The sequence below is a fragment of the Prenolepis imparis genome, unplaced genomic scaffold, assembly GCF_030444845.1.
Source record: "Prenolepis imparis isolate NDT839.2.m4 unplaced genomic scaffold, iyPreImpa1.0 SCAF_15, whole genome shotgun sequence".
Classification (NCBI taxonomy): domain Eukaryota; kingdom Metazoa; phylum Arthropoda; class Insecta; order Hymenoptera; family Formicidae; genus Prenolepis; species Prenolepis imparis.
Window position 1 is genome coordinate 2152528 of NW_028141173.1, and position 25650 is coordinate 2178177.

Consider the following 25650-nt stretch of genomic DNA (forward strand, 5'->3'; position numbering starts at 1 on the left):
GAAGATATGCGTAGCGTTTAGAAAACATCTATTCTACTTAGTAACGAACGCGTTTTCCGATACCGACGAACTTTTCAGATCTTTCATAAAACTGGATATCGCCTTTCGCATGTCCCATTCAGATTCCGATAGATACGATTCGCACCATTCGTCGTTCATTCTGGTGACCTGCTTCATTCTGGTGATCAGCACAGACTTTTCGCTCGGACTGAAGCAAACCGGCACCATCTCGTCGTACGCGTATTTCGCTACTATTTTGTCGGGTGTAATATCTTTTGGCGCCGCGTATATATGATACTGATCATTTAAAATGTGATATTCGTTGTCTAGGGCAGCCGATAGTACGAACGTTCTGGAAAATGATAGCACGTTTATGCCAGAACTTAGCTTCTTGAATAATCCCGAGACGCAGAACACGACGCACTTGTCGTCGTCGTACATGACGTCATACGTGAAGGAATTCTTGTCGTGATAGGACCTGGGCAATTTGCTCAGCGCTACCAGAATGTCCTCTTGAGTATGATAGAGAAACGTATTTTTCTTCGCACCTTTCTTCAACAGATTTCTATTGCCGGTATACAGGTGCAGTCCAGTCTTCTGCGCGACGGCGTTAGGAATAGCGAAACTCATTGAATAAAAGGCATCCTTGTGATAAAGTCCTCGTAAAATCGTCCTGTCGACTTGATCGTGTAGATTGAAGAAATGATGGGCGAATTTGTGCACGAGACATTGTGTCCTTTCGTTCTGAAAGTAGTCTTTGTATATCAATGGCATATTTGGCACGATATATACACCATCTAGCTCCTGTAAATGCGGGCAATACTTTTTCGCGGATTCGACATACTGATTCGCAGTGGAATAATTCTCGCAAAGTGGATTTCCGTCCAGCCAGAGTTTGATAATTTCCAGATTCTTGAGGGAAGCTAGCGCAGTTATATTCAATAAATTGTTGTGCCTCAAGTCTAAATATTTGATGGACGTTAAATTCGAATTCTCTATAGCCGATATGTTGAACATCTCGTTGCGTTTTAGATTCAGATGTTCAAACGTGGCTATAGAACTTTTCGCTAGCTTCAAAACGTGATTAGAAGTTCTAAGCTGCGACAATGGGCAATAGACGATCTTGTCTATGTCCGGATCTAAATGGAAATTTTCCAAGTTCAACGTCTTCTGATTCGGATCGTATCTCTTGGTCAGTGCAGTCAACAGTAGGGGCTGTATGTGGATTTTCAGATCATTGATCGAGGCATATCCCAAAGTCACTACGAGAATGATGGCATCCCCCTTGTCATTCTTAATGATCAGGTTTGTCTTGCACAGCTTTTCGAGAGCAGGGCCGCAATTTCTCGCTATGAAATATGCATCCTCTCCGCAAACTTGATACTTCACTGGTATTAAATCGACTGGTTCTATCGCCTTTAAAATAGCTTTCAAGACTGTCTCCTTGTTGTACTGGGAGCCTCTGATGACTTTGATTTTGTGCCAAATATCCGCGCGAGCCATCAGGGCCCTTTCGTGGATCATTTTTGCTCCCATAGCTATTCTTATAGCGATAGAGGAATCCATCTGAGAGGGAATAATTGGTACATTTTGCATTGGAACATTGTCTTGCTTCATCATCTTATCGCACTAATTTGTGGTATCTTGAATGCGTTGAAAATTTTTTTAGAAAAATCTTAAATTCTTCTCTCTATTTATTATTCTTCCTCTCGTCTATTTTTCAATCATATGCTTTCTTTTATTTGACAGCTTCTTCAATATTTACATGCCTTTGAGGTTAACTTGTATGTTTCTCTGAAAAAATTATTAAAAAGAAATGTATTCTCATATATAACATTTTCAAATTTGGACACTTATTTAGATATTATAAAACAGTAATTATATATGATTAATGTAGATATAATATTAAAAAATTTACTTGTTTTCATTTTTCTAACCTAATATCTCGTCTTTTTCACTGTAATATACTGTTTCTAATGAAGATCTGATAGATGCCAGAACTCGATGATACAATACCGTTGGTAGGATATTCTACAGTTGATATGAAAATTACGAATGGTTCCTGAAAGATGTCAGGACAATGCTTTTTGATGTATAAAAGACAACACGATATGTTTGCTTTTATTTAAAAAAAAGCATAGATAACATAAAAATTACTTTATCTATCTCTTTCTCTTTCCTTCTATCCTTCTTTATAAATTATTTATATTCTATTTTTTACAAATACAATACTATTTTTTATTATTCTTTACAATATTGTATTTAATTAATTAAAAATTGCAATATTAGTTCACTCATAAATTTTATAATAAATTTAATAATAATTTTTCTTTAATGCATATATCTTGTATTAAGGTAATTTCATACATTTCCAAATCTTTTTCACTTGCATTAAATTTATTTCGTGCGATTTAATTGTTTAATGAGAATAATCTAAATATGTAAAATTGATAAAAAAATTCCTTCTCTTTCTATGTATGTATGTATATATATTTTATTATTCTCTTATTTAAAAAAATTTTTAAATATATCTTATTTTTATTTATTATATAATATTTATATATTTTATTTATATAAAAAATTCATCTTACGTTTTTAAAGTTAAATAATATTTTTTAATAGAAATCAGCTTATATTAATCGAGTTAAAAGATCTATAACAAATTATTTAAAACATATTGCTATTTTAATTTTTAAAACATTATTATTTAAAAATTTTAAATTAGTTTAAAATTTAATTAGCAAATTAACGCTTTTTTTAATCAGCTGATATCTGCTAAAAATTATTAATAAAGCGTTAATTTGCTAATTAAATTTGCTAATTAAATAATAATATGTTAAAAATATTAAAATAGTAATATGTTCAAATAATATGTTATAATATTTCAAACTCGGTTAATATTTTTGACACTTATCAGCTATGATTTCTGTCAAAAAATATTAATAAAGCGAAAATTTGATAATTAAATTTTGAAATAATTTATAATATGTTGAAATAATAATATGTTGTAAAAAAATTCAATAGTAATATGTTGTAAATTATATGTTATAATACTTTATCTGCGATTAATATTTTTTGACAGAAATCAGCTGATAACTGTCAAAAATTTTAATCGAGTTTAAAGTATGTATTATAACATATTATTTAAAACATATTATTATTTTAATTTTTATTACACATTTTTATTTTAAAATTTAATTAGCAAATTAACGCTTTATTAATATTTTTTAATAGAAGTTAGCTGATAATAAAGCGTTAATTTGCTAATTAAATTTTAAAATAATATGTTGAAAATATTAAAATAGTAATATGTTTTAAATAATATGTTATAGGCCGGTATTCATAGTCCGTTCTTATTTCAAGACCGTCTTAAGTAATGTCTTAAGATGCAAATACGGCTCTGTGATTGTTTAATCACATCTTAAGATTGTACTTAAGACATTCTTAAATATAAGAACCGACTATGAATACCAGCCATAATACCTTATCCGCGATTAATATTTTGACAAAAATCAGCTGATAATTGTCAAAAATATTAATCGAATTGTGAAAGTATTATAACATCTCTTTCTAAAAAAGGGCATGTTAAATCGATTCTCACAAGTATTGTTGCAGCTTTTTCGCGATGCTGATCGACTGTCTCGATTCGCATTGTGCATTATATTCGTAGCATCGAGAAGCTGTCATCGCGAGGGTTAGTAGTTTGACAGTTTGTTTAAAATAAAATTAAATAAAATAATGTTTGAAATAATATGTTATAATACTTTAAACTCTTGATTAATATTTACTCGATGCAAATATAACATCACAACGCGAATCGAGACAGTCAATCAGCATCGCGGAAAAGCGACAACAATAATACTTGCGAGAATCGACTTTGCTTGCATGCTTTTTTTTTAGAAAGGGATACAAAATTGTATGTATATATTTGTAAAAAATATATGTTTCAAGAATCTTTAAGGCCTTATGCAATGATAGTAGCCTTATGCTATGATAGTAAGCTGTTAAACGGCGGCTGATCTTTGATCTCACGACACACCACGCAAAGATTCATGCGATTCATAAAGTCGGCGCGTTCTTTGGCGCACTTCCTCGTTCTCTCGTTAATTACAACCAGCTTACTGCTCGTCTCTTGCAGAATCGACTGTGTACCGTTTCTTTTAACGAGTAGCATTAGCAATTTGCTATTTAGGTTTAAAAGGCTGTTGGAAGAACAAATTGATATAACATTTTAAGTTGAAATTTTTCCTCTACTTTTGATCTAATTTTAAATATAATTATCTTTTGATACTTTAAGTAATTATTCTCTTTGACTATTTATATTTATATATAAACTATATATATTTATAATCTATCATTGTTCTGTCCTCTTTTAAATTTTTAACTGGGATATTTATTATTTGAGACATAAAAAAATAGAAGCTCAATTTCTATATAAATTAAATCTATTAATTAGAATCCACATAAAACATGAACAATTTAAAGTTGGAAATAGGAGACAAATTTCGATTTCTGAAATGTAGAGTTGGTAATATATGAAGATTCTTCAATTAGCTTAATTTAAAATTACTACACGTCTAACACGATCGAAAGAATGCAACTTCTGACATAGTCGACGTTCTCATTTAATTGGCTCTCCGCTAGTCAATAAATCCTCCAACAATTTAGCCGCACGCGTTGCGAAAGATTGAGTTTTATCCGCGATTCGCGAAAAAAAGCTTCGTACCGCGGATGGTTTGTATCTTCTTCAGTAGCCGCGGCGCCTCATAATTCACTTAAATTCAGCCTCGCTTGTCTGCATGTCTTCTTGGTCGAGACAGCGGCAATTACGTCTCAACATCGGCAAAAAGCGAGCGCACTCGAGCGTGTTTCTCGTGCGCGTTTTAACAAACGCCAACCCCATAACGTAGAGTATCATTTCACCTCGCATTCTCTCTCTCTTTCTCGTCGCTGTGATTCCGTAGGAGTTTGGATCTCGCGAATAGGAATACTTTCAAGAAAACAAAGAATAAGGAAAATTGGAAGGGAGTTGAAATTGCTCTAAATCCGCGACAACAGTTTCGTATCTTGAGTGATTAAAATCTGATAAATTACGTAATAATCGAGTGAATGCGAAGAACGTCACGAACTGTCAGTTTGACAGCTGCTCGTGCATCGTAATTAATCGAAGAGTTTTGTCGAGTCGAAATCTTGCTTTTATTTTCAAAACAATGAATTATTATTTATTTATTTATGTACAGAAAAAGAGATTCTTTTAGTAATAATAATATGATTACAATTACAAAAAAAATTCGGGATTAATCGAAGAGGGGCGACTTCTCCTTCTTCCGTTCTCTCTTTCTCTCTCCCAACTCCTGTAATTCATTTAGACGATAGTCAGACGAGACAGGCTCAATTACACTCGCGGTAAAAAGCCGCTCGCGGGCCGACCGCCGCTTCTTCGTACGACGTGCGTGGTCCACGAGATGAGACGAAACGAGAGAGCAAACGCGGGTGTCGTCCGTGTCGCCGAAAGCGAGCTCGTTGTCTTCTCCTCCACGTCACGGTCGAGCGCGATCATTAGGGGGTTCCTTTTCGCAAAAGCGACGCGACCGATGCTAGGATCGCGAATGTCGCGAAGTATCGGCGACGAATCTCGAAGACGGAATAAAGTATCGCGAACACATATGAATCGTGAAAAACCGAGTCTCCATGCTTTCAAAATCTCTCTCGACATCTGTGTATTTGCGGTATATTTCACATAGAGTGTATTTAAAAAAATATAAATAACATGCGATAAGACTTACGAAATAAAAATTTTCGAAATCTACGATCGCGTATTTTTCAAGATGATTATCGAAGCGCAATGATTCCCTCGAGGAGGCGAGTTCGCAAGAATCGCGCTTCTTGCCCGGTTTTAGACACAAAGAGGACGCAGTTGGCTGTTCCTGGAGGAGTCGAGGTGGTTAATCGGCCGGTTAGCGTGGCGGAGAGGGGACGAGGGCAAAGAGGTTCGCTCGAAAACAATGGCCCTCGGTGTTGATGGCAATATTTTAATGAAGTTAGCAAGAGTTCCCGGTATACCAACGGCTCCCTCGTCGTAGACGCGCTTCCAGGAGCATAAATGCACCGGGGGTGGCGGAGATCCCCCAGAGAGAAAGAGAGAGAGAGAAAAAAAAAACGGGAGATCGGCAGGCGCCACTCGGCCACTGATTTCCACTTACCGATATCGTTCTACAAAGCTGCCTTCATCTGCCAGCCTACGCGAACGTTCTCTCGTTAACCCAATGTCCCGATCTTTAAACTCGCGGAAAATGAGTTCGGTCTTATCAAGCATTCACGGCAGAACATATTAAGATCGTATTGAGGTAATTGAATGTCGAATGTTATGTATAAAATTTAAATAATATGTTATTTGCGAGTACATCTTGATTTCGCTGTTTCACGTTGATAAATATATACAAGTCACCTCCTTCGGCTACCTTATATAATATGTATTTATATGACATATATTTTTTGTTACCTGTTAAAAAATGCTACGTGCATGGTAACATTTGTTTGCATTAATGTAATAAAAAAATATACAATTTTGCACTTAGCTGATTTTATCTTCTTGATCGATTTGAATATTTTTTTAAAAAATTTGTTTGTGAAATAAGGTTTGTTTTAATCTATTTGAATGGCAAACACAAGATGAATGAAGGGAGAGAGCGAGAGATCAGTGTCATACAATGATTCACAATGAGAGAGGCGGATGACGACTACCGTTAGTCATGTATTAATCGAAGAAGCGTGGTGGGATGAAATCACATGGGCAAACAAATTGTTTTGCATGCGTTCAACGGACTAGGATAGGATCAATGTGATCGATGCTTTGCATACGAAGTGAAAAGGCGCGATTCACGAGAGAATGCGATTATCGGTTCGAAAAAGTGACAAAAGCACTCTTTTAACATGGATTAACGTTTATTTCTCGCAAGAGGGAGAGAGAGAAAATATTAACGAATATTCTTTGAAAAATATTGATTTATACATATATGAGAGCTGCAGAGTGGGCTTTGTAATGTGCAAGATTTATTTTAGATAAAAGTTTATATTTAAAATAGATTTCATAAATTAATGAAACACAGCTCACTGTTATTTTATATATCATTGATATACATATAGTGTCTATAAAAAAATCTTTATTAATTCCTGTGACGAAAGAATCGCGAACTTTTGTGACATTGTGGAAAGATATATTTAATGTTATTTATTCTTAAGAAAGTGAGAACGAGAGAGAGAGAGAGAGAGAGATTTGGCGCGGATAAAATTTTTTGCGATAACGAAATGTTGCGCGTTAACGATCGAACGAGCGTTATTGAGATTTTCCATTTTGTGTATTCGGGCCGAACTAATTAATTTGCCTCCAATTAATTACCAACAATTGCTCTCGCTCTAATTACGGGCGCTCGATTAGAATCTGCGAAAGTTACGACCGAACGGAACAATCTTAAGGTCCCGGCCACTCACACATGCGAGTTCTCGTGAATAGAATTACCCATGATAAGACTTGACCGCAAAGCACTCTCTCTATATTGCTACAAGTACATACATGCGAGCTTTAATAATTTTGTATAGCTTCATCTCTTTTTACATCTGCGACGACGCAATCCATCTCCGCCGCTTATAATCCGTGTCCTTATTTTCGACGTCGTTATCCAACAAGGAATCCGAATAAATTATGCAAAGGAGCTTGATACGCTTAAGTTCGCCATTTCGCGGACATCGATCTTCGGTCGAGATCACGTCCGCCTCTCTTACGTTCGTCACGCGCGATCGTTTAACGACTTTATCGGATGCTTTATTGAAGCCATAAAGAGCGACTTATACCGCAATTTTCACGCAGCAGCATTTTTTAAAGGTCTCGATGTCAACTCGATTCCGAAATTTCCCCTCCTTAAAATAATTCTGCCACGGTTTGTCGATCGAATTCGATAGCCGCGTGCTTGCTTACGTGTACGATGTAAATATCGCGACATTATACGTACACACATACACTTACAAAGTATGTGTATGTATATAATACGTTTCAGTTAGATGGACCGAACGCAGATAGGACTGTATAACGGGGAACGAGAGGGAGGAAAAGGGGAACGAAGGATGCCCAGGATCTCCTCTCAGAGGTTCTCGGGGAGGGATATTAAGGCTAAAGCTCTATCTGATGGTCTCTTCTCTTCTCTCCTATCCGGTTCTCCTTCGCTCTCTCTCTTTCTCTCGACGATTCCCGGCTTCGAGAGGGCGGTTTCGCGAGGGTGCAGGGCAAAGAGGGTAGAGGAGAAGGGGGAGGAGAAGAAGCCACGACTCGAAATTACTGCATCGATCTCCGAGCAGACTCTCGTGCTCCACCGACAGTAGAACCAATCTTGGCCTTAAGCCCGTCTTACGCGTCGCGATTCCGGCCTTTGTCGGCGAAACAATCTTGAAGATTTCGTGTGAATGCGAATTTTGACAACTTTTTCGGAAATGCAATTTGTTTTCAAGATATCTCATTTTTTTTAAATGTCAATATATACTGCATTCGCTGGTTCTTGATTCTTCGAGTAATATTATATAATTCTGTTATAATTAAGTCTAATATCTATATTTTTCTAATCAAATATTTGAAGAACTTTTATTTGATTTGACATAAAATAAATTTCCTAATAGCAGCGAAGTCTTTCTGATGATCTAAATAAAATGGATATTACAATGTCTATGTAATTAGAAATTATCAAATTTATTATGCGAAAAATCAAGAAACAGCGAATGCGCTGTAATCTCGAAAATGATTTCCAAAAGAAAAAGATACTAACTTTTTGACAAAGAATTTTCTACCTTATATCGGACCCTCTGCACGCTTTTTACGTCAGTTCTTCATGTACAATCTACATTATTCGAGGACAATAGACAGAGAGATTCCGAATTGTGTGCAAGAAACTATAATTTTTAGCCTAAATACGCAGTTTCGCGCTGCTTTACCTCTCTCACCAGACTCGATTTTTTCCACGGAATAAGTTATCGTCGAAAGAGTTTCCGGATAAGGTACAACTTTACGAGGGATTACGCAGTTTATGACTTCTCTTCAACATTTTCGCCGTGCACTCTTTCTCGTTCGTCTCTTACCTCGCATTGTCCTTCGACCTCGCCTTCGTCTTCGCGTTTTACGGTCGAACCATTCTTCTCGCGTATATTTTTCTTTATTTTTTTACTTTATCTTTATCGACTTAAGAGTGACCATCCTCTGCTTCGAGGATCTTCTTTCTTTTGACAGTCATTTCGAACACGATTATATCGTAGCCCTGCGATAAGGTCTATCTATAGTTTTGAAGATAAGGTCAAGCATATCAGAGAGTTTCGTTTGAAACCTCGATATATATATACATATATGTCTACGTAATCCGCGATATTCGGCTGATTTATTTTTTGCCTTATTGAAAAATATGCTTTTTGAGTACATATATCCTTTGAATACATATTTTTCTAAATTTACATGCAAATAAAAACTGCAATCTCTTAAAAATGTGATGGATATTTTATGTATCAAAAATGTTAGGATGTCTATTAAAAAAAAAAATTAAAAATTAAATCCTCTCGAACTTTACTCACAAATACAATATGCTACATGAACGCAATATTCTTTCTGTATTCGGGCCTGGATTCTCTTCAATATAATTTATGTATAATAATAAGGCATACACAAGAAAGAAATGGTAAATTATAAAATCTCGCTTTCGTCTTATAAACGCGATAACGACGCACGATAAAGGAATTTCGCGTCGAGAACGGCGTTATCACAAATTGAATTATATCCTCCGACTCTTCTCTTCAAGTTGGTTAGCAGTCCGACTTTTGAATTAAAACGCCCATCGGGCGAATATCTACGACGCGCGACCCGCGCACCCTTCTTCTATCGCTCACAAACTCTCAGCAAAAGATATAAAAATTTAATTCCTCGCGGAGGAGAGAATGACGTGCCGCCGGCTTCCTTCAGAAAGATTCCTCCCCATTCTTCCGTCTTCGCTATACTTTTTTCCCCGTTTTCATTCTCTCTCTCTCTATCTCTCTCGCAAAGAATCTCGTCATCGTGTCCACCTATTTTTAAACTCCCCCGCACGTCGGAAAAGTTTTTCCATTCTTGCGGTCGTTCACGGGACCGTTTAGGAAAATTTAACGTCTTGCTCGAGAGAATTCGAGGAATTTATCATATCAGAGGATTTTAAATTTTTTGAAATATAAAACAAAAATATTTTAATAATAATATAAATAGGCGTAGAATAATCGTTTATGGGAATAGCGGCAATGTCTCTGCGATAAATCTCGCGTAAATGGTTTATAAACGGTTACATCATTGATAAAAACTATTCAATTAATTACTCATATACATATTAGAAGGTAATAACAGCTAGTTGTTATTATGAAACGCGTAATACAGCGTGCGCAAGTTTTTGTCCCGCATAACTTCCGCGGCTTTAATTGATTCATCTATCGCGATGTGTTCTTGCCGCTTCCGTTCGCTGCTTCGTTTTTGCGCGCGGTTAATTCAGCTCCCGGTCTTCATTTCTGCAACGTATTGCCGCTGACTTTTGCATGAATCGATAGTTTTGCGTTCTACATGCAGATAAGCTATCGAGCAAAGAAACCTTGTAGAAGTCGGCGAGAAGACTTCAGTGGAGTCGTTTATCTCCTCTGGTAACGCCTCATAAATGCAATTAATAGTATTATCGATGAAGAATCAGCGATGAGTCCGACGCAACGAGATGTCTGTTTCCTTTGAGAAGTTTCGTATACGCGGTGTAATTAACAAGTCCGATCCTATACTTGAGATAAAAAATTATTCCATCGAGAAATATAACATGTAATTATAAAAAAAATATGAACGAAGAAAATTGATTTCAGACTATAAGCTCCTCATCTTTCGAAAAGGGAGAAAGAGAAACAGACCTCTCCGATACTCGAAGCGATTTCGGTCGATTTAATTCGACCGGAATTCGATTTTTGTTCGAAATGAGCCGAACTCCGAGAAACGCACGATATTCCGAATACGTTACCCTCTGTTAGGGTTTTGTAAGGAACAGGCAATCTCTGTCTACGCTAGATAACGCCGCCGGGGGTGCCCGAGGACGTAGCTTTTCATCTTACTAAATCACGTTCGTCACTCATTCCTACACTATCAGCATCCGGTTGGTGTATTATCACTTATTACAAACTCAGACCTAAACAAGAATCCCGTCCACAGTTTGTCGCGGATGCTTGAAAGCATATGCATTGCGTGATTGACCAACATGATGAAAACACGAAATTTGTTGCCGTCCCTTTCTGTTTGTTGATTAGCTCTCGGACAAAGTGACAATTAGCAGCGATAGGTCGCATTAAAGAATGGTTATTGGCAAATAGTTTTCTGTGTAATGCAAATATAATAAAATAATATCGCTCTCGAAATAATTAATTAATTAGTCAGGGAATATATATTTTCTATTTTTTTGTGATAAATAGATCCGACAGAAATTTTGTATTATTATATTATATACATTAGTGTGATTAATTTTTTGTATTATATACATTAGTGTCATTAACGTTTTTCCAAATTTTTCTCATTTAAAGGATATCCAGTCTTTTTTTTCCCTTCTCTCTCTTCTCTTTTCTCTTATCTAATAATAATCAAAGATAATGGTAAAAGATAAATTTTGTTGAAAACAAGAATACTTTATGCAAATATCGACGATTTAAAAAAATAGAGAAAATTAATTTTTTAAGTATAAATATTATATAATAATAAAAATAATTTATATAACAGACTTGACATTTTTGAAAAAGAGATGCACTTGATCTAAGATAATGTTGACAATAAATTTATATCGCGTGTACGTGTAAATTATATATAGAATAGAGGGTAAAATACCGAATTGGCAGAATCTTCTTTCGGAGAAAAAAATTTCATGCTTTCGACTTTCCTTTGTCGATAATCCTATCGACCCATGTAATCTGTTCCTCGTTGCGAGAGGGAAAAGGGGAGTTTGCCCGCCGACTAGTGACATCACTGGGCCATACATCAAATCGTTATCAGCGCCGGTTTCTCCCTCCTTCGTTTGGAGGGGTGAGATGGAGAGAGGCAGTTCGGAAAGAGATGGAAAAAGGGGGAAGGAGATTCTGAAAAGATGGAAAAAGGAGAGAGGAAAAGAGAGAGGAAAAGAGAGAGAAAAAATGATGGACGAGGGTAAAGATGAGACATGAGAGATGGGGGAGAGGGTGAAATGGTGGCGAGGAAAGAAAAGAAGCGGAGCAGGTCGAGAAATATTTTTTTCTTAATCATCTCGATTTACGAACTCGTGAAAGAATCGAGATTTTTTTTCATCCTCGCGTAGAAACATTTTGGATATAAATGCCGATGCTCCTGGCCACTTGACTTTGCAAAGCGTGTGCGCGCGAGACAATCGATGGCAATCTTTCGAAAAATATTTCCCGGCGATTGCGGGAGGCACTTCTCGTAACCTCTCGCTAGAGATTTCCAGGGGACACGGTCGGCGGTATAATTTTATTGCGGCAGATCGAATCGGACGGTGTCGTTGCATCCGCCCCTACGGGTGTCAATCCACTCCCGGGGGCGAAAGTCGAGGTAGAACGAGCAGAACGTAACGACATGGGTGAAGAGGAGTAACGCGCAGGAAGAGAGAAACGGGGAGAGAGAACGGATGGAAGTGAAGGCGGGGGGCGGTCGGTATCTGACGAGATAAGGGCGCAATCTCTGCCCCCTTCCCTTTCCAATCTCTCTCTCTCTCTCTCTCTCTCTCTCTCTCGTCCTTGATCGTCTTCACTCTCTACATCTCTTTGGAGCGAGGGGTGGAAGAACTTCCTGTAGAAGGGGTTGAGAGCGAGATAGCGCAGAGCGAGGGAGGAATGAGGAGCGAGCAAGAGAGAGAGAATGGTTGCCAGGCAACGATGAGCAGGGCGACCAGCAGTATAGATCGCTATCCGGCCACCCCCTAAGGGGCGGGTTGTGTGGGTGGAGGAGGCAAAACCCCCTCAGCAAGATGGCTTTATTACCCTCCGTCGAGGACTCGCCGATGTCGCTGCAGTAACTTGGTCCTTGCTCTAGGAAATGACGCCGGCGTTAGTCCTCCTTATATACTCACACATACGCACGCGTGTGAATACATACACACGCATGTACGTACACCCTCGGTGCGGAATTACACGTTGTATCCGTGTTGTTTCCGCGTCTTGAAATCCTTCGTTCAATCCGCACGAAAATGCGCTCTCCTTCGTGGCATTAAGGGAAGATTCAATCGCCATTAAATTTTGCTCTTAAATTTTACGAAATCAGAGATATTTACAATTAATGATAAATTTATTGACCGATTTTTACTCCAAAACCATTCAATTGAATTAATTTGAATAATTACTCTCTCCAATATTTATCTCAAAATTTTAATTGCTATTCCTTTAATAAAAATTTTATACTTAACTGATAAAATATTTAATAATAAAATTACAATCTTAAATCGATAGATCATCAATGATATTGAAGGTTCAAATATTTAGATTTTTAAATAATGAATTTAATTAATTTGTAAGTATAATTCTCTTTAATCAATTGAAAATTAATGAATCTTATTTATTAGAGCGTGACACTTGATATATTTGAATTCATTGTTTGTTAGATTTGTATAAATATACGCGGAATATTAAGTTCTCTAGATATCTCTAGATATATCTAGATTTAAAAATACAAATACTTTAAAATCTAGAGATTAATTATTTATTAAACGATCAATGTATTACGGAAGCTTATTTTATTTATTTGATCCTGTGATTTGATTGTGCTATTGCTTGTTCTCAATCCGATATTTAGATCATCGAAAAATAACGATAAAACACCGGACGATATATATTTGTGACTCTAACTATCATTAAAGAAATAATTATTGTCCGTAAGTTTTTACTAAGAAACGATAATTTATAATTTAAATTCCTGTTCCTTCAATTTTTACTTGATTAAATAAATAAATTATATGCAAAAAATGTGTTTCGAAACTTATCGTCTCGATATACATTACATACATACATTAATTATAGAAGTCAATCACTCATGAATCATATAATCATAGCAAATAATAGTCGCGATCGCGTTTAGAAAAGGAATTCGATAATGTAAGAAATGTTTCGCATCACTATCTTCTCGAGTGTCGGCGCACGAATGACAACACAGCCGAGGCACGTAAACAATAGTTAGACAAGAACAAGGTCGAATACTATGTTATTAAAAATTCGTTGTCGAAATATTTTACACGCAGGTGAGGGTGGTATAATTGGTGTGGTGGTGAGGGTATACATAATGTGCGCGCTACATTTCACAACAGCCTCGTCATCATTCGCGCAGTGAGATGCGAGCGAAAAGGTAGCGGCCGCGTAGTCACGTTCCATATATTATCATATTATCATGCAAAATGCGATAGCTTCGTATAATTATCAGTTCACCCAACTTATTATTTTAAAATACTTGTAATACTTAATATTCCGCATATATACATATATGTATATGTATATACATATACATATGTATATTAATGTATTTTGCATCGTGCATTGAATTTTTCATCGATTTAAAAATAATCTGTTTTCTGAGTCGAGAGTATAGATTAATACACAAATGATGTATCAGAGTAAAATTGTCGAAATCATTTTTGAATTTTTCAATTATTGAAATATCATGGCCAACAAAATCTGATTTACACCAGTTCCCGTATATCACAAGTGAAAAATTATAGTATTTGGACGAGTTTTACCTGTGGCACTCGAGGAATATCGTGTTTTTGTTGTTCTAACACAAATAAATACATACACAAATAAATATGTACACACAGTATATCTGGAATTTCTTTAGAGGCATGATTTAAAAAGTGGAAGAAGGAATATTTACTTAAAGTGAACAAATAAAAGAATAGAAAGCACGACGTACACTAAATCCTGCAGCGAACAAGTATTTATTGAAGTATAGAAGAAGAATGAAATCTCGCGGATATAGAACATATTGAATCGGCTAGACTTTTTAATCGATATAAATACAATAGTATTTATTTACATTTTATGATAGTTATTAATTATGTAACAAACTTTTGACTTTTGTACACACAATAATCTATTAAATTGTTTGCATATTTCAACGCAAGAAAGTTACTCGATTGAAAATCGCACGGTTAAAATCGATAAAATGACGTATTTTTATAAATTGCACATTCTGCGGATATTTATCATTAATTTTACCATGTATTATTTGTTTATAAAAATTGTATAATGTGATAAATAAGAAATACGAAAATTCTCTAGAATCTAAAATGTTTTGTTAAAGAAATTGAATGACCCAAAATCGTAGATAAAATGATACTTTATAATTAAATTTCTATTCTCTGTTAATTTTTCGATTTCTATACTTATTATTTGATAAAGATAATAATTCGTCATTTTTTGCATTGTTTGTTCCAGGTGGAATAACAAGGTGCGCGCCGCGTGTGATTAACGTCGGGAGTGTCGTGCAAAGAGTTACGCGATCGTTTTATTCTATTGATTAATACGTACGCGAGTGTAATTAAGTGTTTTCGAATGTTTTCGCGAGTGAGTGAAGTCCACGAAGAAACAACATGGGATGAACGAGAAAGGAGATGGAGGCCTAGGGAGGCATCAGGTGCCGACATAGCAACCGTAGGGTGAGTAATTTTTTCATTTACTTTGTGAAACTTTTATTTGTTATTTGTGAAATTAATCATTCGTTTATGTCTGCGACAGTTTTTACACATCATTATATAATGAACATAAAATTGTCTAGAATTTAATTTGAAAATACGTAAAATATTTACAATGAAATATTTATAATATATATACAATTTTAACATATTAGTTATATATATAAGATTTTTTATAATTACTTAAATTGATTATATAAGACTTTGAAAAAAGTGCGAATATAAAAATTTAATTCTATGTAATAATAATTATTTTTATAATTTTACTTTTATTTATTGTTTTATATAATTTGGATATATTTGTATTTTACAGATCACGAGGTATGAATGTATATCGTTGCGCATCGTACTGGTGAGTTTTTAAATTGTGTATTAATTTTAATCTCGAGAGAGAGAGGGATAAAATGGATCTGTGAATATAATATTATACATACACATACATGCATATATTATTTATACCTATAAGATAAAAGTATTGAAGAATCGAAAGCTTAATCTTTTTATGACAATTATTATTATGTAGAAAATTAAATTTGCAAAATAATAACAGATGCAGTAGTAATAATGGTATTCTATTATTATAATTAATATCAAAATTAATTAAAAAGCTATACATGTATATATATATACTTTTTTGAATTATTATTTATTGTATTAAAAGAAAAATGAAAATTTAAGTTAAATATAATATGAAGTACGTGTGTATAGATAACTATAATATATTTTACAGATCCATTGACTTTAAAATGAGCTAACAATAAGACAAAGACGAAGAGAAAGAGAAAGAGATCAATATAACTATTTAACCTTAGAATATTATAATCGTACGCAAGTTCGCTTAGTATTTATTAGGAAATATTAAATTTTGACTTTAAGAACGTTCCCCAAACTTCAACGAGGTAGAGATGTATCAGATTTTTTTTTATATCTGACTCGATCTTGTCGATTTCTCTCGGATTCTCATTCTCTAAGTAATAAATTATAATAGTGCGCGTCCACTGCATCGCATTTTCTCTCGCTCGAATCATGAATCTCATAATAAATATCGTGAAACGTTGCTTGTCGCGGAACTTGCTTGTCGTCGTCGTTATTATAACAAGTGGAAACGTGATTTCGGGAGCGGCGGTTACAACTTTAATAAGTCTGCTCGACTTTGTGGCAGCGATGCATCCAGTCGAGTCGCGTCGCATCTCGGCGCCCGGGTACCGCGATGCTTCCTCGACGACGGCGAATTCCGCCAAGGCGCGGCGGCAACTCTGTCGGCGGCGCAACACCGGAGATGGAACCCCAGACGTAATTTCCGGTTTCAACGCGGCACCCGCGCGTTAGCCGAACCAAAAGACGATCGCTCAGCGAGCGAGATAGCCCGCGATAACTCGCTCCCTCGCGATCCTCTCTCTCTCTTTCTCTCGCTCTTTCGTTGGCTCTCCCTCTTTTCTCACCCTATATTCTCTCTATATCCAAGGGTTATCTCTTTGTTTCTCCTTTCACCCTCGTAAGCGAAACACATTCGCTACTCGTCTTCGTCGTCGTAGATTGACGACATTTATACGAGATGGATTTTACTCTCTCTAGTATTTCTCAAAAATTGCTCGATACTCGATACTCGAATTTAAGGGATATCCGGGGTGGGAATTCGAGAAATTGAGATACGATAAAACTACTTTAAAGTTGAAAAAAACAGCGATACGTGCTAAATATATTTCTTCGACTTTCGCGATAACACTTGCTAGAAGATAAGTTGCGTTGACAAAAGAGATGCATTCTGTAGAGAAATATCACGGATCGCGCGATAGTTTTCTCCCAAAATGATCCTAAGAAATAACGAGTCAGTTTCATTTGAGGGATCTCTGGATCGGGAGAGCATTGAGATATATCTCTCTCGGGATGGCTCGCCTAAATAGCTTTGTCGTGAATACGATTTTTACTGCTCGACATTTCGTAGAGGCTTCGAACGCCGGTATGTTCTCTGCCAACATCGCATCATGAATAATAAGCGAAAGCATCGTATATGATACACGACACGAATTCTTCTCGCTTCCATTCATTTATCACTATCATTTATCATATATAAATGTGGCTTTGCTGAAGATTTAGGCTAGAGATTATATAGTTTAACAAAAAATATATTTTTTAAGCATAAAAAAGTAATCATTTTTCATGTTTTTTTTTAATACGACTTCTTTTTAAATTATTCCACCATTACAATTTTGAAAAAGTCGCGATTAATGTTGCAAAGATGTTTAAATGATTTTATGTAATGTGTCATATTACAACTATGGTATGTACATATGTGATCATACATGGTTGGAGAAATTTTATTGTAATCAAAGTTAAGTATATTGTTAGAACTTTCAATCCTCAAAAGGAATTTGTGTCAATTATATTAATTTCAAATATACATAAATGCACATGTATGTACCTATAAATATAAATATTTGCAAAAATCTGAAAGAGTTCTAAAATCTTAACAATCGTGATAATAATTCCGTTATTTTGAATTTGTTAATTTTAACATAAAATTTACAATTAACATACTTAATTTTAATTGCTACAAAACTTCTTTAAACACACACACAACTTTAATTATAACACTATAACTATATAATCACTTAACTATGTAATTATACTAACATGATAGAGTTTTTATGAATAATTGATTTAAAAAATTTTAAAATTATTCTTAATATTCGTAATCAGAAATCAAAAAAATATATAAATATAAATGTATAAATATAAAACTATCTTTTCGTAGAAAAAAATGTGTCTCTTTATAGAGTTAGATGTTTAAAGCAAATTTCTGATTCGGATATTCCAATATCTATGTGAAATATCTATATGTTTGATGTCTTAAAACGTCAAATGTAATAATAAATAAGAAATATTCTCATTGATTGCGAATAACATTATCTCATAAAAATTATCTTATAAAAAAGTCATCTCTGCTGCTACTTTTGAGCGCGAGATTCTATGAATTAATCTCCGAATTTGTGCGACCCGATATACATAGATATTTTATCTTTCGTAAAATTTTCATTTTGATATTTTTCTCTCGTCGTTCTTTCGCGTAACATAAGAGATGCCAGATAGAGAGCTCGTAAAAACGGGCGGTGCCTTTAGAGATGCTGTCGGTGTAGGTGTGTTACGACTATATAGGCGAGCTCGTTCGTAAAACATTGTTCAGATTTTAAAGGCCAGTTAAATTTAAAGCGAATTAAGCCCGAGCATTATAACGGCGCGTGCCAAGTAGAAGGGACGAACTATTCGAGGGATGGTTGAAGCGAGAGATGATGGATGTTTAAATTTCGCATGTAATGTAACCCCTTCGTCGTTGAACGATTGGAGGTAAGGGGGAAAGGGATGTAAGCCTGAAAACGCTCGTCAAATCGGTAGGCGGAGTGGGAAAGTACAATTTTGTCAAGTTTTTTTTTCTTTCTTTCTCGACAAATTTTCGACATCGCGCGTGAGAAAACGCGATTCTGCTGACAATAGAAACACCGTCGTTTCGCTCGTTAATTCCTGGCCGATCAGTTTTCTCTCTCTTTCGTTTTATATCGTCTTGTTATACTGCGAATATCTTTTTACGAAACCGCCATAAGCCCGTAATCGCTATTTCGCCGTTTCTCTTATTTCTGAAAATCAATCATCTCTTTAAAATGTTAACTAGAGTTGATGAACAAAACGCGATTAATTGAGTTCTCTCACTCATCGGGCTCATTAGTACACGTAAAAAATTCTTGGCTTTGCGATAGATAGAAAAAATCTAAAGGATTATAAAATTTAATTATACATTACGTTATATTAAATTTTTCTACTTTTACATTCCCTAAATTTCTTCGTATGATAGTTCGTCGACTGTTGCTACTATTTAAGTAACCCGAAATGAGGTAGACGACCGCTCTTGACACAGAGCTACAGCAGGACATAGAGAAAACGTCGTCCGTGACGTTTCGCGAAAAGTGCTCGCCTGTCGTCGCGATTCATTGTCTTGCATGCGCGAAGCAAACTCGGCCAGCGACAGAGAATTTCTCATGGGTATCGAGTACGTATACGATATTACGGTTGTCGCTGTCATAGCCGATTGGACCATTGAAATGGTAAAGAGGGGGCTTGGCAGACAAACATCCCGCAGCTTCGGACAGGCACGCCTGCCACACGGAAGTAAACCCCCGCGACACGTATCCTCGCGTATGCGTTTGTGTGTCTATTTTTTTTCTATCCTCCCCTTGACAACGCGATGTCTCTCCTTCGAGCTCCGCACAATGCGTGCCTCTGTAAGAAGCATTGTATGCCCGACTTTTTTAACGAAAGAAAGATAATTTAAAAAAGCTAGGAAGATTAAATAATTTTTTCAAAAGTAAAAAAAAGATTTCTACTTTTCGAGATATAATCGTTTATCGGAAGGCCGTTCTAGATTTACAAGCACGTGTGTAATTGACGGTATTAAAGATCGTATGCTAAATCGGTTTTTCGAAATTGGGGCGCGAGAGATTATTATCGGCGCTGAAAATCATAATTGCAATTTTTGAGCGATCATCGTGGCACCGCCCTTTCCTTCATCCCTTTTGACGCGACATATTGTCGTCATAAAAATGCTTCGTATACTTGGAATATTTCACACGCGCAACAATCCCTCGTCCGGTCCAACGTCTCGCTCCCCTGTAAAATTTTTAAACTCCAAAAGGGTTGTCGCGCGCCCGGTTTGAGTTACTTATTTATTAACCCATCAATTTGTTAGAGTCATTGTGCGGCCGTCAGACTTTCCTTCGTACATTGCTGTATGTATGTGTGCGAGATACAAAATTTACTGAAAATTTTTTTTACATATTAGATAAATTAATTTAACAATCTAATAAACAAAATTTCTTTTAAAATTACGTTTATATAGGACTAACTTTCTTCGGCTTTGAGACTAATTTTCAAGCGACGATGAATCTCTCTCTCCATCATATCGAGATTTTTCATTTTAATGACAATTTCGAGAAGGACATTAATACTCAATTTTGTTTCCATCGATCGTATAGTATACGCGCATTTATGGCAGAACGATCGACGGGCCTTTAGTTCATTATCTACTTAATGGAGCGAGAATGAAGTCGGAGCGATGCTCACTTCCCATGTCGGCGAACAAAAAGGAATGCTCTCGTCACCATATAAAGGGTACGGTATCGCGCTTGTTCACCATAAACTGTTGTTATGCGAATAGAGAGAACGCGTGCGCAAGTAGGTACGCGATGACGACTGAATGACCGCGTGGTCGTCGATTAATCGCCATGGTCGTGTCAACCGAACTGTGAGTAAAGTGCCGGCAAACAGCAGTCGCGGCACTCGCAGCCCTTATTATTGTGCGAGAGGAGAGGACGAAGATGCGTGCGTTTTTTTCACGGAGATTCGGTGTCCCCGATGTCGGATTGTGAGCGTGAATAAATTCTTCGCGGCGCGTGTGAGCGCGCATTTAATTAAGACCGAGAAAAGATAGAGGTCCTATGTATCTGTCCCTTTAAAAATCTCTCTCTCCTCTCTCTCGCCCTTCTGCGAAATACACGCGCGCAATATACAATGTTAAAACTTTTATTTCACTTTTGTAAGCAAATTCTTTCGAAATGAAGATAAGACTACATGTATAAAAAATTCAAGAATTTAATCAAAAATGATAGCTTTATCGAGCGCGATGACATTATAAGAAAAATTATCATAACAAAAATTGATCGAAATGTAAAAAAAATATTAAATCATTAATTGTATAATATGAAATAATATATAGAAAGAAAGAAGGAATAAAACGTTTGTCATGAGGTAACGAATATAAATATTTAAGGTAGCATAAAAATCACAATAAAATTTTGTGGGTAAAGTAGCCAGGGTTAGAATACAGTTCAGAATTAAAATGACGAAGAAAAAAATAAGGGATTGAAAGGGAATGTCTAAGGAGTTTCCGAAGTAGAGAGAAAGGGAGAGAGAGAGGATATATAATGAAGAGGCAAAGCACGTAGAGACGAGCAAAGACAACTTAAATAAATATAATAAAACGAAAAGGCTCTGATATATAAATACAAATTCAGGTAGAAAACGGGCTAATAAAACTGTCAGGCACAGAAATTACACGCAACAAAACTGGTTTTTAAATTCTTCCTTATTTAATTCGTATCGAATAAAATAAAATTAAATAAATTATATGAAATAATTGTACAACATAAAATCAACCTACCTGAATTTGTATTTAAATAAATATAAAACAAGCGGATTTATAACTTATATTCATTATATTTGCTATAAAAAACTAGAGATGTGTGAAAATCGCGTTAAATTCTAGGAGGAAGGGGAGAGACGCGTCGAATTATATTATACAAATTCCAGGCGGAGGGATAACTTCTCCCTTCTGGCGCGGTGGGTGTGTTTGTTTTATGTCGGCAGATCAAATGGGATTTACGGAATTTACTAGGTGCCCGCTTCCCGATGCTATTAGCGGATCGACTCGACACTCCGTTCCCAGGGTATATTTAATGCGCCGTTAATGCGCTTAATGATGTTCTCTTAGGCGTCCGCACGTGTTACGAATATGATTATTCGACGGTTCGAAGTCGCGAGCGAATCTTTTTCCATCCTTCGACGCGTCCGTTTTCTACCGGAAATTTGTTATTTTCGAACCGACACTACATCGCGATGGCTGAAAACGAAGCGTTGAAAGAGATCGCGCGCACCTCCATGTCCCGTCGCTAATGCAATTTGCGAGCGCGCTCTCTCGCGAAATCAAGGCCTCCGTCGACTAATTATTTCTTAGTCTCTTCTTCTGGAACGGAAGCGCTTTTATCCGTTACAATAATAATAACCACGTATATCGTACAGTCTTGCACCCTGCCATTAACGACGCGACGACCGGGATAACTGGTTCAATCAGCCGGCCGTTGTCGGCTTTTCGGCAATCGATTCGACGGACGGACCGCGAATTTAATCGCCAACAACAAGTTATAGGTCCCCGGCCTCGACGCTCGATATCGAGCGAGAGCTGCAAGCAGGTGAGATGCGTGCCGTCTCTTGAATATCGAATAAACTCGCGTATGTGTATGTGTGAGACTACAGGTGCACTTACGAAAATCAATCTAAATCCTCGTTCGAACCTTGTAAGAAACCCCCGACATTTTCTTCTCTTTCGTTCCAAACGTTTGCAAAAGCAAACTTGTCCACGTTTGCTATTAAACGGATATATAATTTATCATAATTATAATTATAAAATAATTTAATTAAAATATCGATTTTTGCTGGCTTTGATATAATAGTTCAATAAAGAAAAAAAAATAAGAATAATAGTGTAAAAATAAATTGTTCCTTCACATATCATAATTTTGAAATAGTTGAAGTTGCACAAAAAAGATTATAACAGAAATTATAAAACACACTAATATAGAGAGAGCTTTTTTTAATCGCAAATTTATAATTTATGCTAGAAATTATATTTTTAAAATAAACATATGTTTCTCATGTATATGTATAAAATTTTGTATGTGACAAAAAAAATTAAATATATATGAAACTCGGCAGAATAGCGCAGATCTTCGAAATAGCTTGTTCGCGAAAAATCGCGCGAATATCCCAGACGTTATTTCTCGAACTCGCGGACGATCGACTAGTTGCGAACAAGACGATCTCCAAGTTACCTTGCATTGGTCATGCGTCTTGTCCGTTTTTTTTTCTCTCTTTATGCCGGAAACAGATGGACGCGCGCGGCCGAGATCATTAGGAAGAGATTAGAGAGGTCTCTCCGGAGAGAGAGAGCCAATTAAAATTTTCGTGCCGACCAACCGACTCTCGATTCGTTACCGGTGCACATAGATATACACGTGTACGTATATGTGTAAATACGTAAGCGTAATTACGAGATTGTCGCGAGGACGACACCGTCGATCACGATACGATAATATCGATCGTGTCGTTAGTCGCAGGAATTACGGATTTCTCGTTCTATCCCTTCGTACCTCGAAGCGGAAATACTCGACTTTTATCCTCTTCGGGGACAATTCGCGTATCTGTCGCTGCGAGGAACGAAAATTAATACGAAATGCAAGGAAGATAATGGTCAATATTTTCTCACACCTGTTTTCTCCTCACCTGTTATTACATCTCGTGTACATCTTGTTAAAGAGCTATTAAAAACATTGATTTCAATCTTAAAGAGAAATAGTGGACAAGAGTCTCTGTGTCTCGATCACCTTAATTAGAGCATTATATTGGCGGCATTATAATCAAAAGTAACAAGCGATTTTTGCTATTCGAGGGCCCACGTCCGTGAGGAGAAAGGGGAAAAGCCACTTGTGAACTATGACGGACGCTTAAAGGGACGCTTAACTCGAGGGTCGCGGGATGCTGGTTATTTAATCTTTAATCCCAACACACTCGAGGGTGACTCCGTCACCGATACCCCAGATTTGCGTGGCGTCAGTGCCCACCCTATGAAATCATTTTCGGGGGTTGTTCTGACGCGCAGCGAGTATAGTCTCTGATCGATTCGTCGAGCGAAACCCTCGTTTCAGCTTGTCGCCCGTACAATTATCTCGATATCGTTTTGTCTAAAAAATATCTATATACTAAAGAAAAAGAAAAAATATCTTGCACGCGAAACTTTGCATCAGTCAAATATAAATATATTTCTTGCAAAATTTATATATATATTTTTCCACTGCTGACTCGATGCAAATACATATTGTATATTTGCATATTTATCTATCTCAGCTTTCAACGCGCAGTCATCGAGTCATTGGTTTCACTGATTTCCACCCGATCTAAATAATTCGATTAAATCAGAGTTCATAATGCGTGACGGATTTGCAAAAGTCTTGACGTCTCCGTCGATCTATTAAAGGCACGGTCGTTCGATTGATTGATCTGATCCAGTGCTCGCCGAGTTTCTCGTCTCGATAATTCTCGATGTTTGCCGCATGACTTAATAGGATCTCTCCTATGGTCATTCGTCTGCGAATTGCTTTGCGCGACTAGTCGCTATAATTACGATAGAAACGATCTGCATATCCCGGCCTTCGTGGACGGGAAAGAATGGGGAGAGAGAAGGCGATCGAAGTTGCGAGATGAAGAAGCCAAATAACAGCTTGCGCCGAGCGGTTCCGCGCCGGGATTGTTATTAAAGCTGAATTGCGACTCGCGCGAATGACGCCGAGATTTACGAGAGTTCACGCTCACTTCCTGTGCGTTCGGAGATTTACACTCGCGCCCCGGATTTACATTCGCGCGCGATCGTACACATTTTAATGTACATATAACCGTCGTCGTCGAATCTCCTCCGCCGCGTGATCAAACGCGCGTCTCGAGTGTATAAGACCAAATACGCGGCTCGTTATGTATTCCGATAAGAGAAATCGCGCGATTATGCGAATCTGTTAATTAGAGACCGCGCGCGCCTAACGACTGCGGCGTGGGTTTATTTGAGGAACGAGATTGCGATCGCGCGCGAAATGCATGAGCTATGAAAACACTGGTAGAAACGTAGAATTCGTTTTTTTTTCTTCTTTTTTTTTTACACTTGTTATAACTTTGAAAGCGCGCGCTCTTCTCACGTGCATAGGAACTTTTTGTCGACGAGCGCGCTCTAATCCTTTCGTTACGTTAATTGGAATGACGTAATGCCGCGCCATGTGCCGCGGACGTGAGAAAACGAAAGTGTGTGTGGGTTTTTTTTTTCTCTCTCTCTTGTTACATTTGTTGTGTGAACTGCCTATGTATTTTCTATTTTCCGCGTTTTATGTAGGTACGTATCTCTATTCTTTTAAGTGGAATATTGCTGTGTATTATCACTGAAAAGCAGTGAATAGTCATTGAAAGTGCAGCCCTGCAAATCAGTGAAATTTCATTGAAAGAATCAGTGGTAGGCTGTTTCAATTAGATATTTTAAAATATATTTTAT

General features: G+C 36.5%; 2 protein-coding genes across 3 annotated transcripts in view; both read right to left on the reverse strand.

The window, feature by feature from the left end:
- Positions 1-32: 32 nt before the first annotated feature.
- Positions 33-1990, reverse strand: LOC145946378 (nuclear RNA export factor 1). 2 transcript variants are annotated; one of them, XM_083056013.1, is made up of 2 exons: positions 1938-1990; positions 33-1794 (listed from the first exon to the last, which is right to left on the reverse strand). In XM_083056013.1, the coding sequence occupies exon 2, from the start codon at positions 1618-1620 to the stop codon at positions 34-36; it is 1587 nt and encodes a 528-aa protein (XP_082912139.1). In that variant the 5' UTR covers positions 1621-1794; positions 1938-1990; the 3' UTR covers position 33. The 2 variants fall into 2 exon arrangements, with proteins under 2 accessions (XP_082912139.1, XP_082912138.1); XM_083056012.1 differs by having other exon boundaries at positions 1919-1983.
- The window catches only part of LOC145946208 (uncharacterized), a 327696-nt gene continuing 304019 nt past the window's right edge, over positions 1974-25650 (reverse strand). Inside the window, exon 9 of the mRNA XM_083055734.1 lies at positions 1974-2031. Coding sequence (XP_082911860.1) covers positions 1974-2031 — 58 coding nt within the window. The remainder of the gene's footprint in view (positions 2032-25650) is intronic.

What these genes read in the sequence shown, in the direction of transcription:
- LOC145946378 (XM_083056013.1), bottom strand. Translation starts at nt 1,620, where the DNA reads ATGATGAAGCAAGACAATGTTCCAATGCAAAATGTACCAATTATTCCC.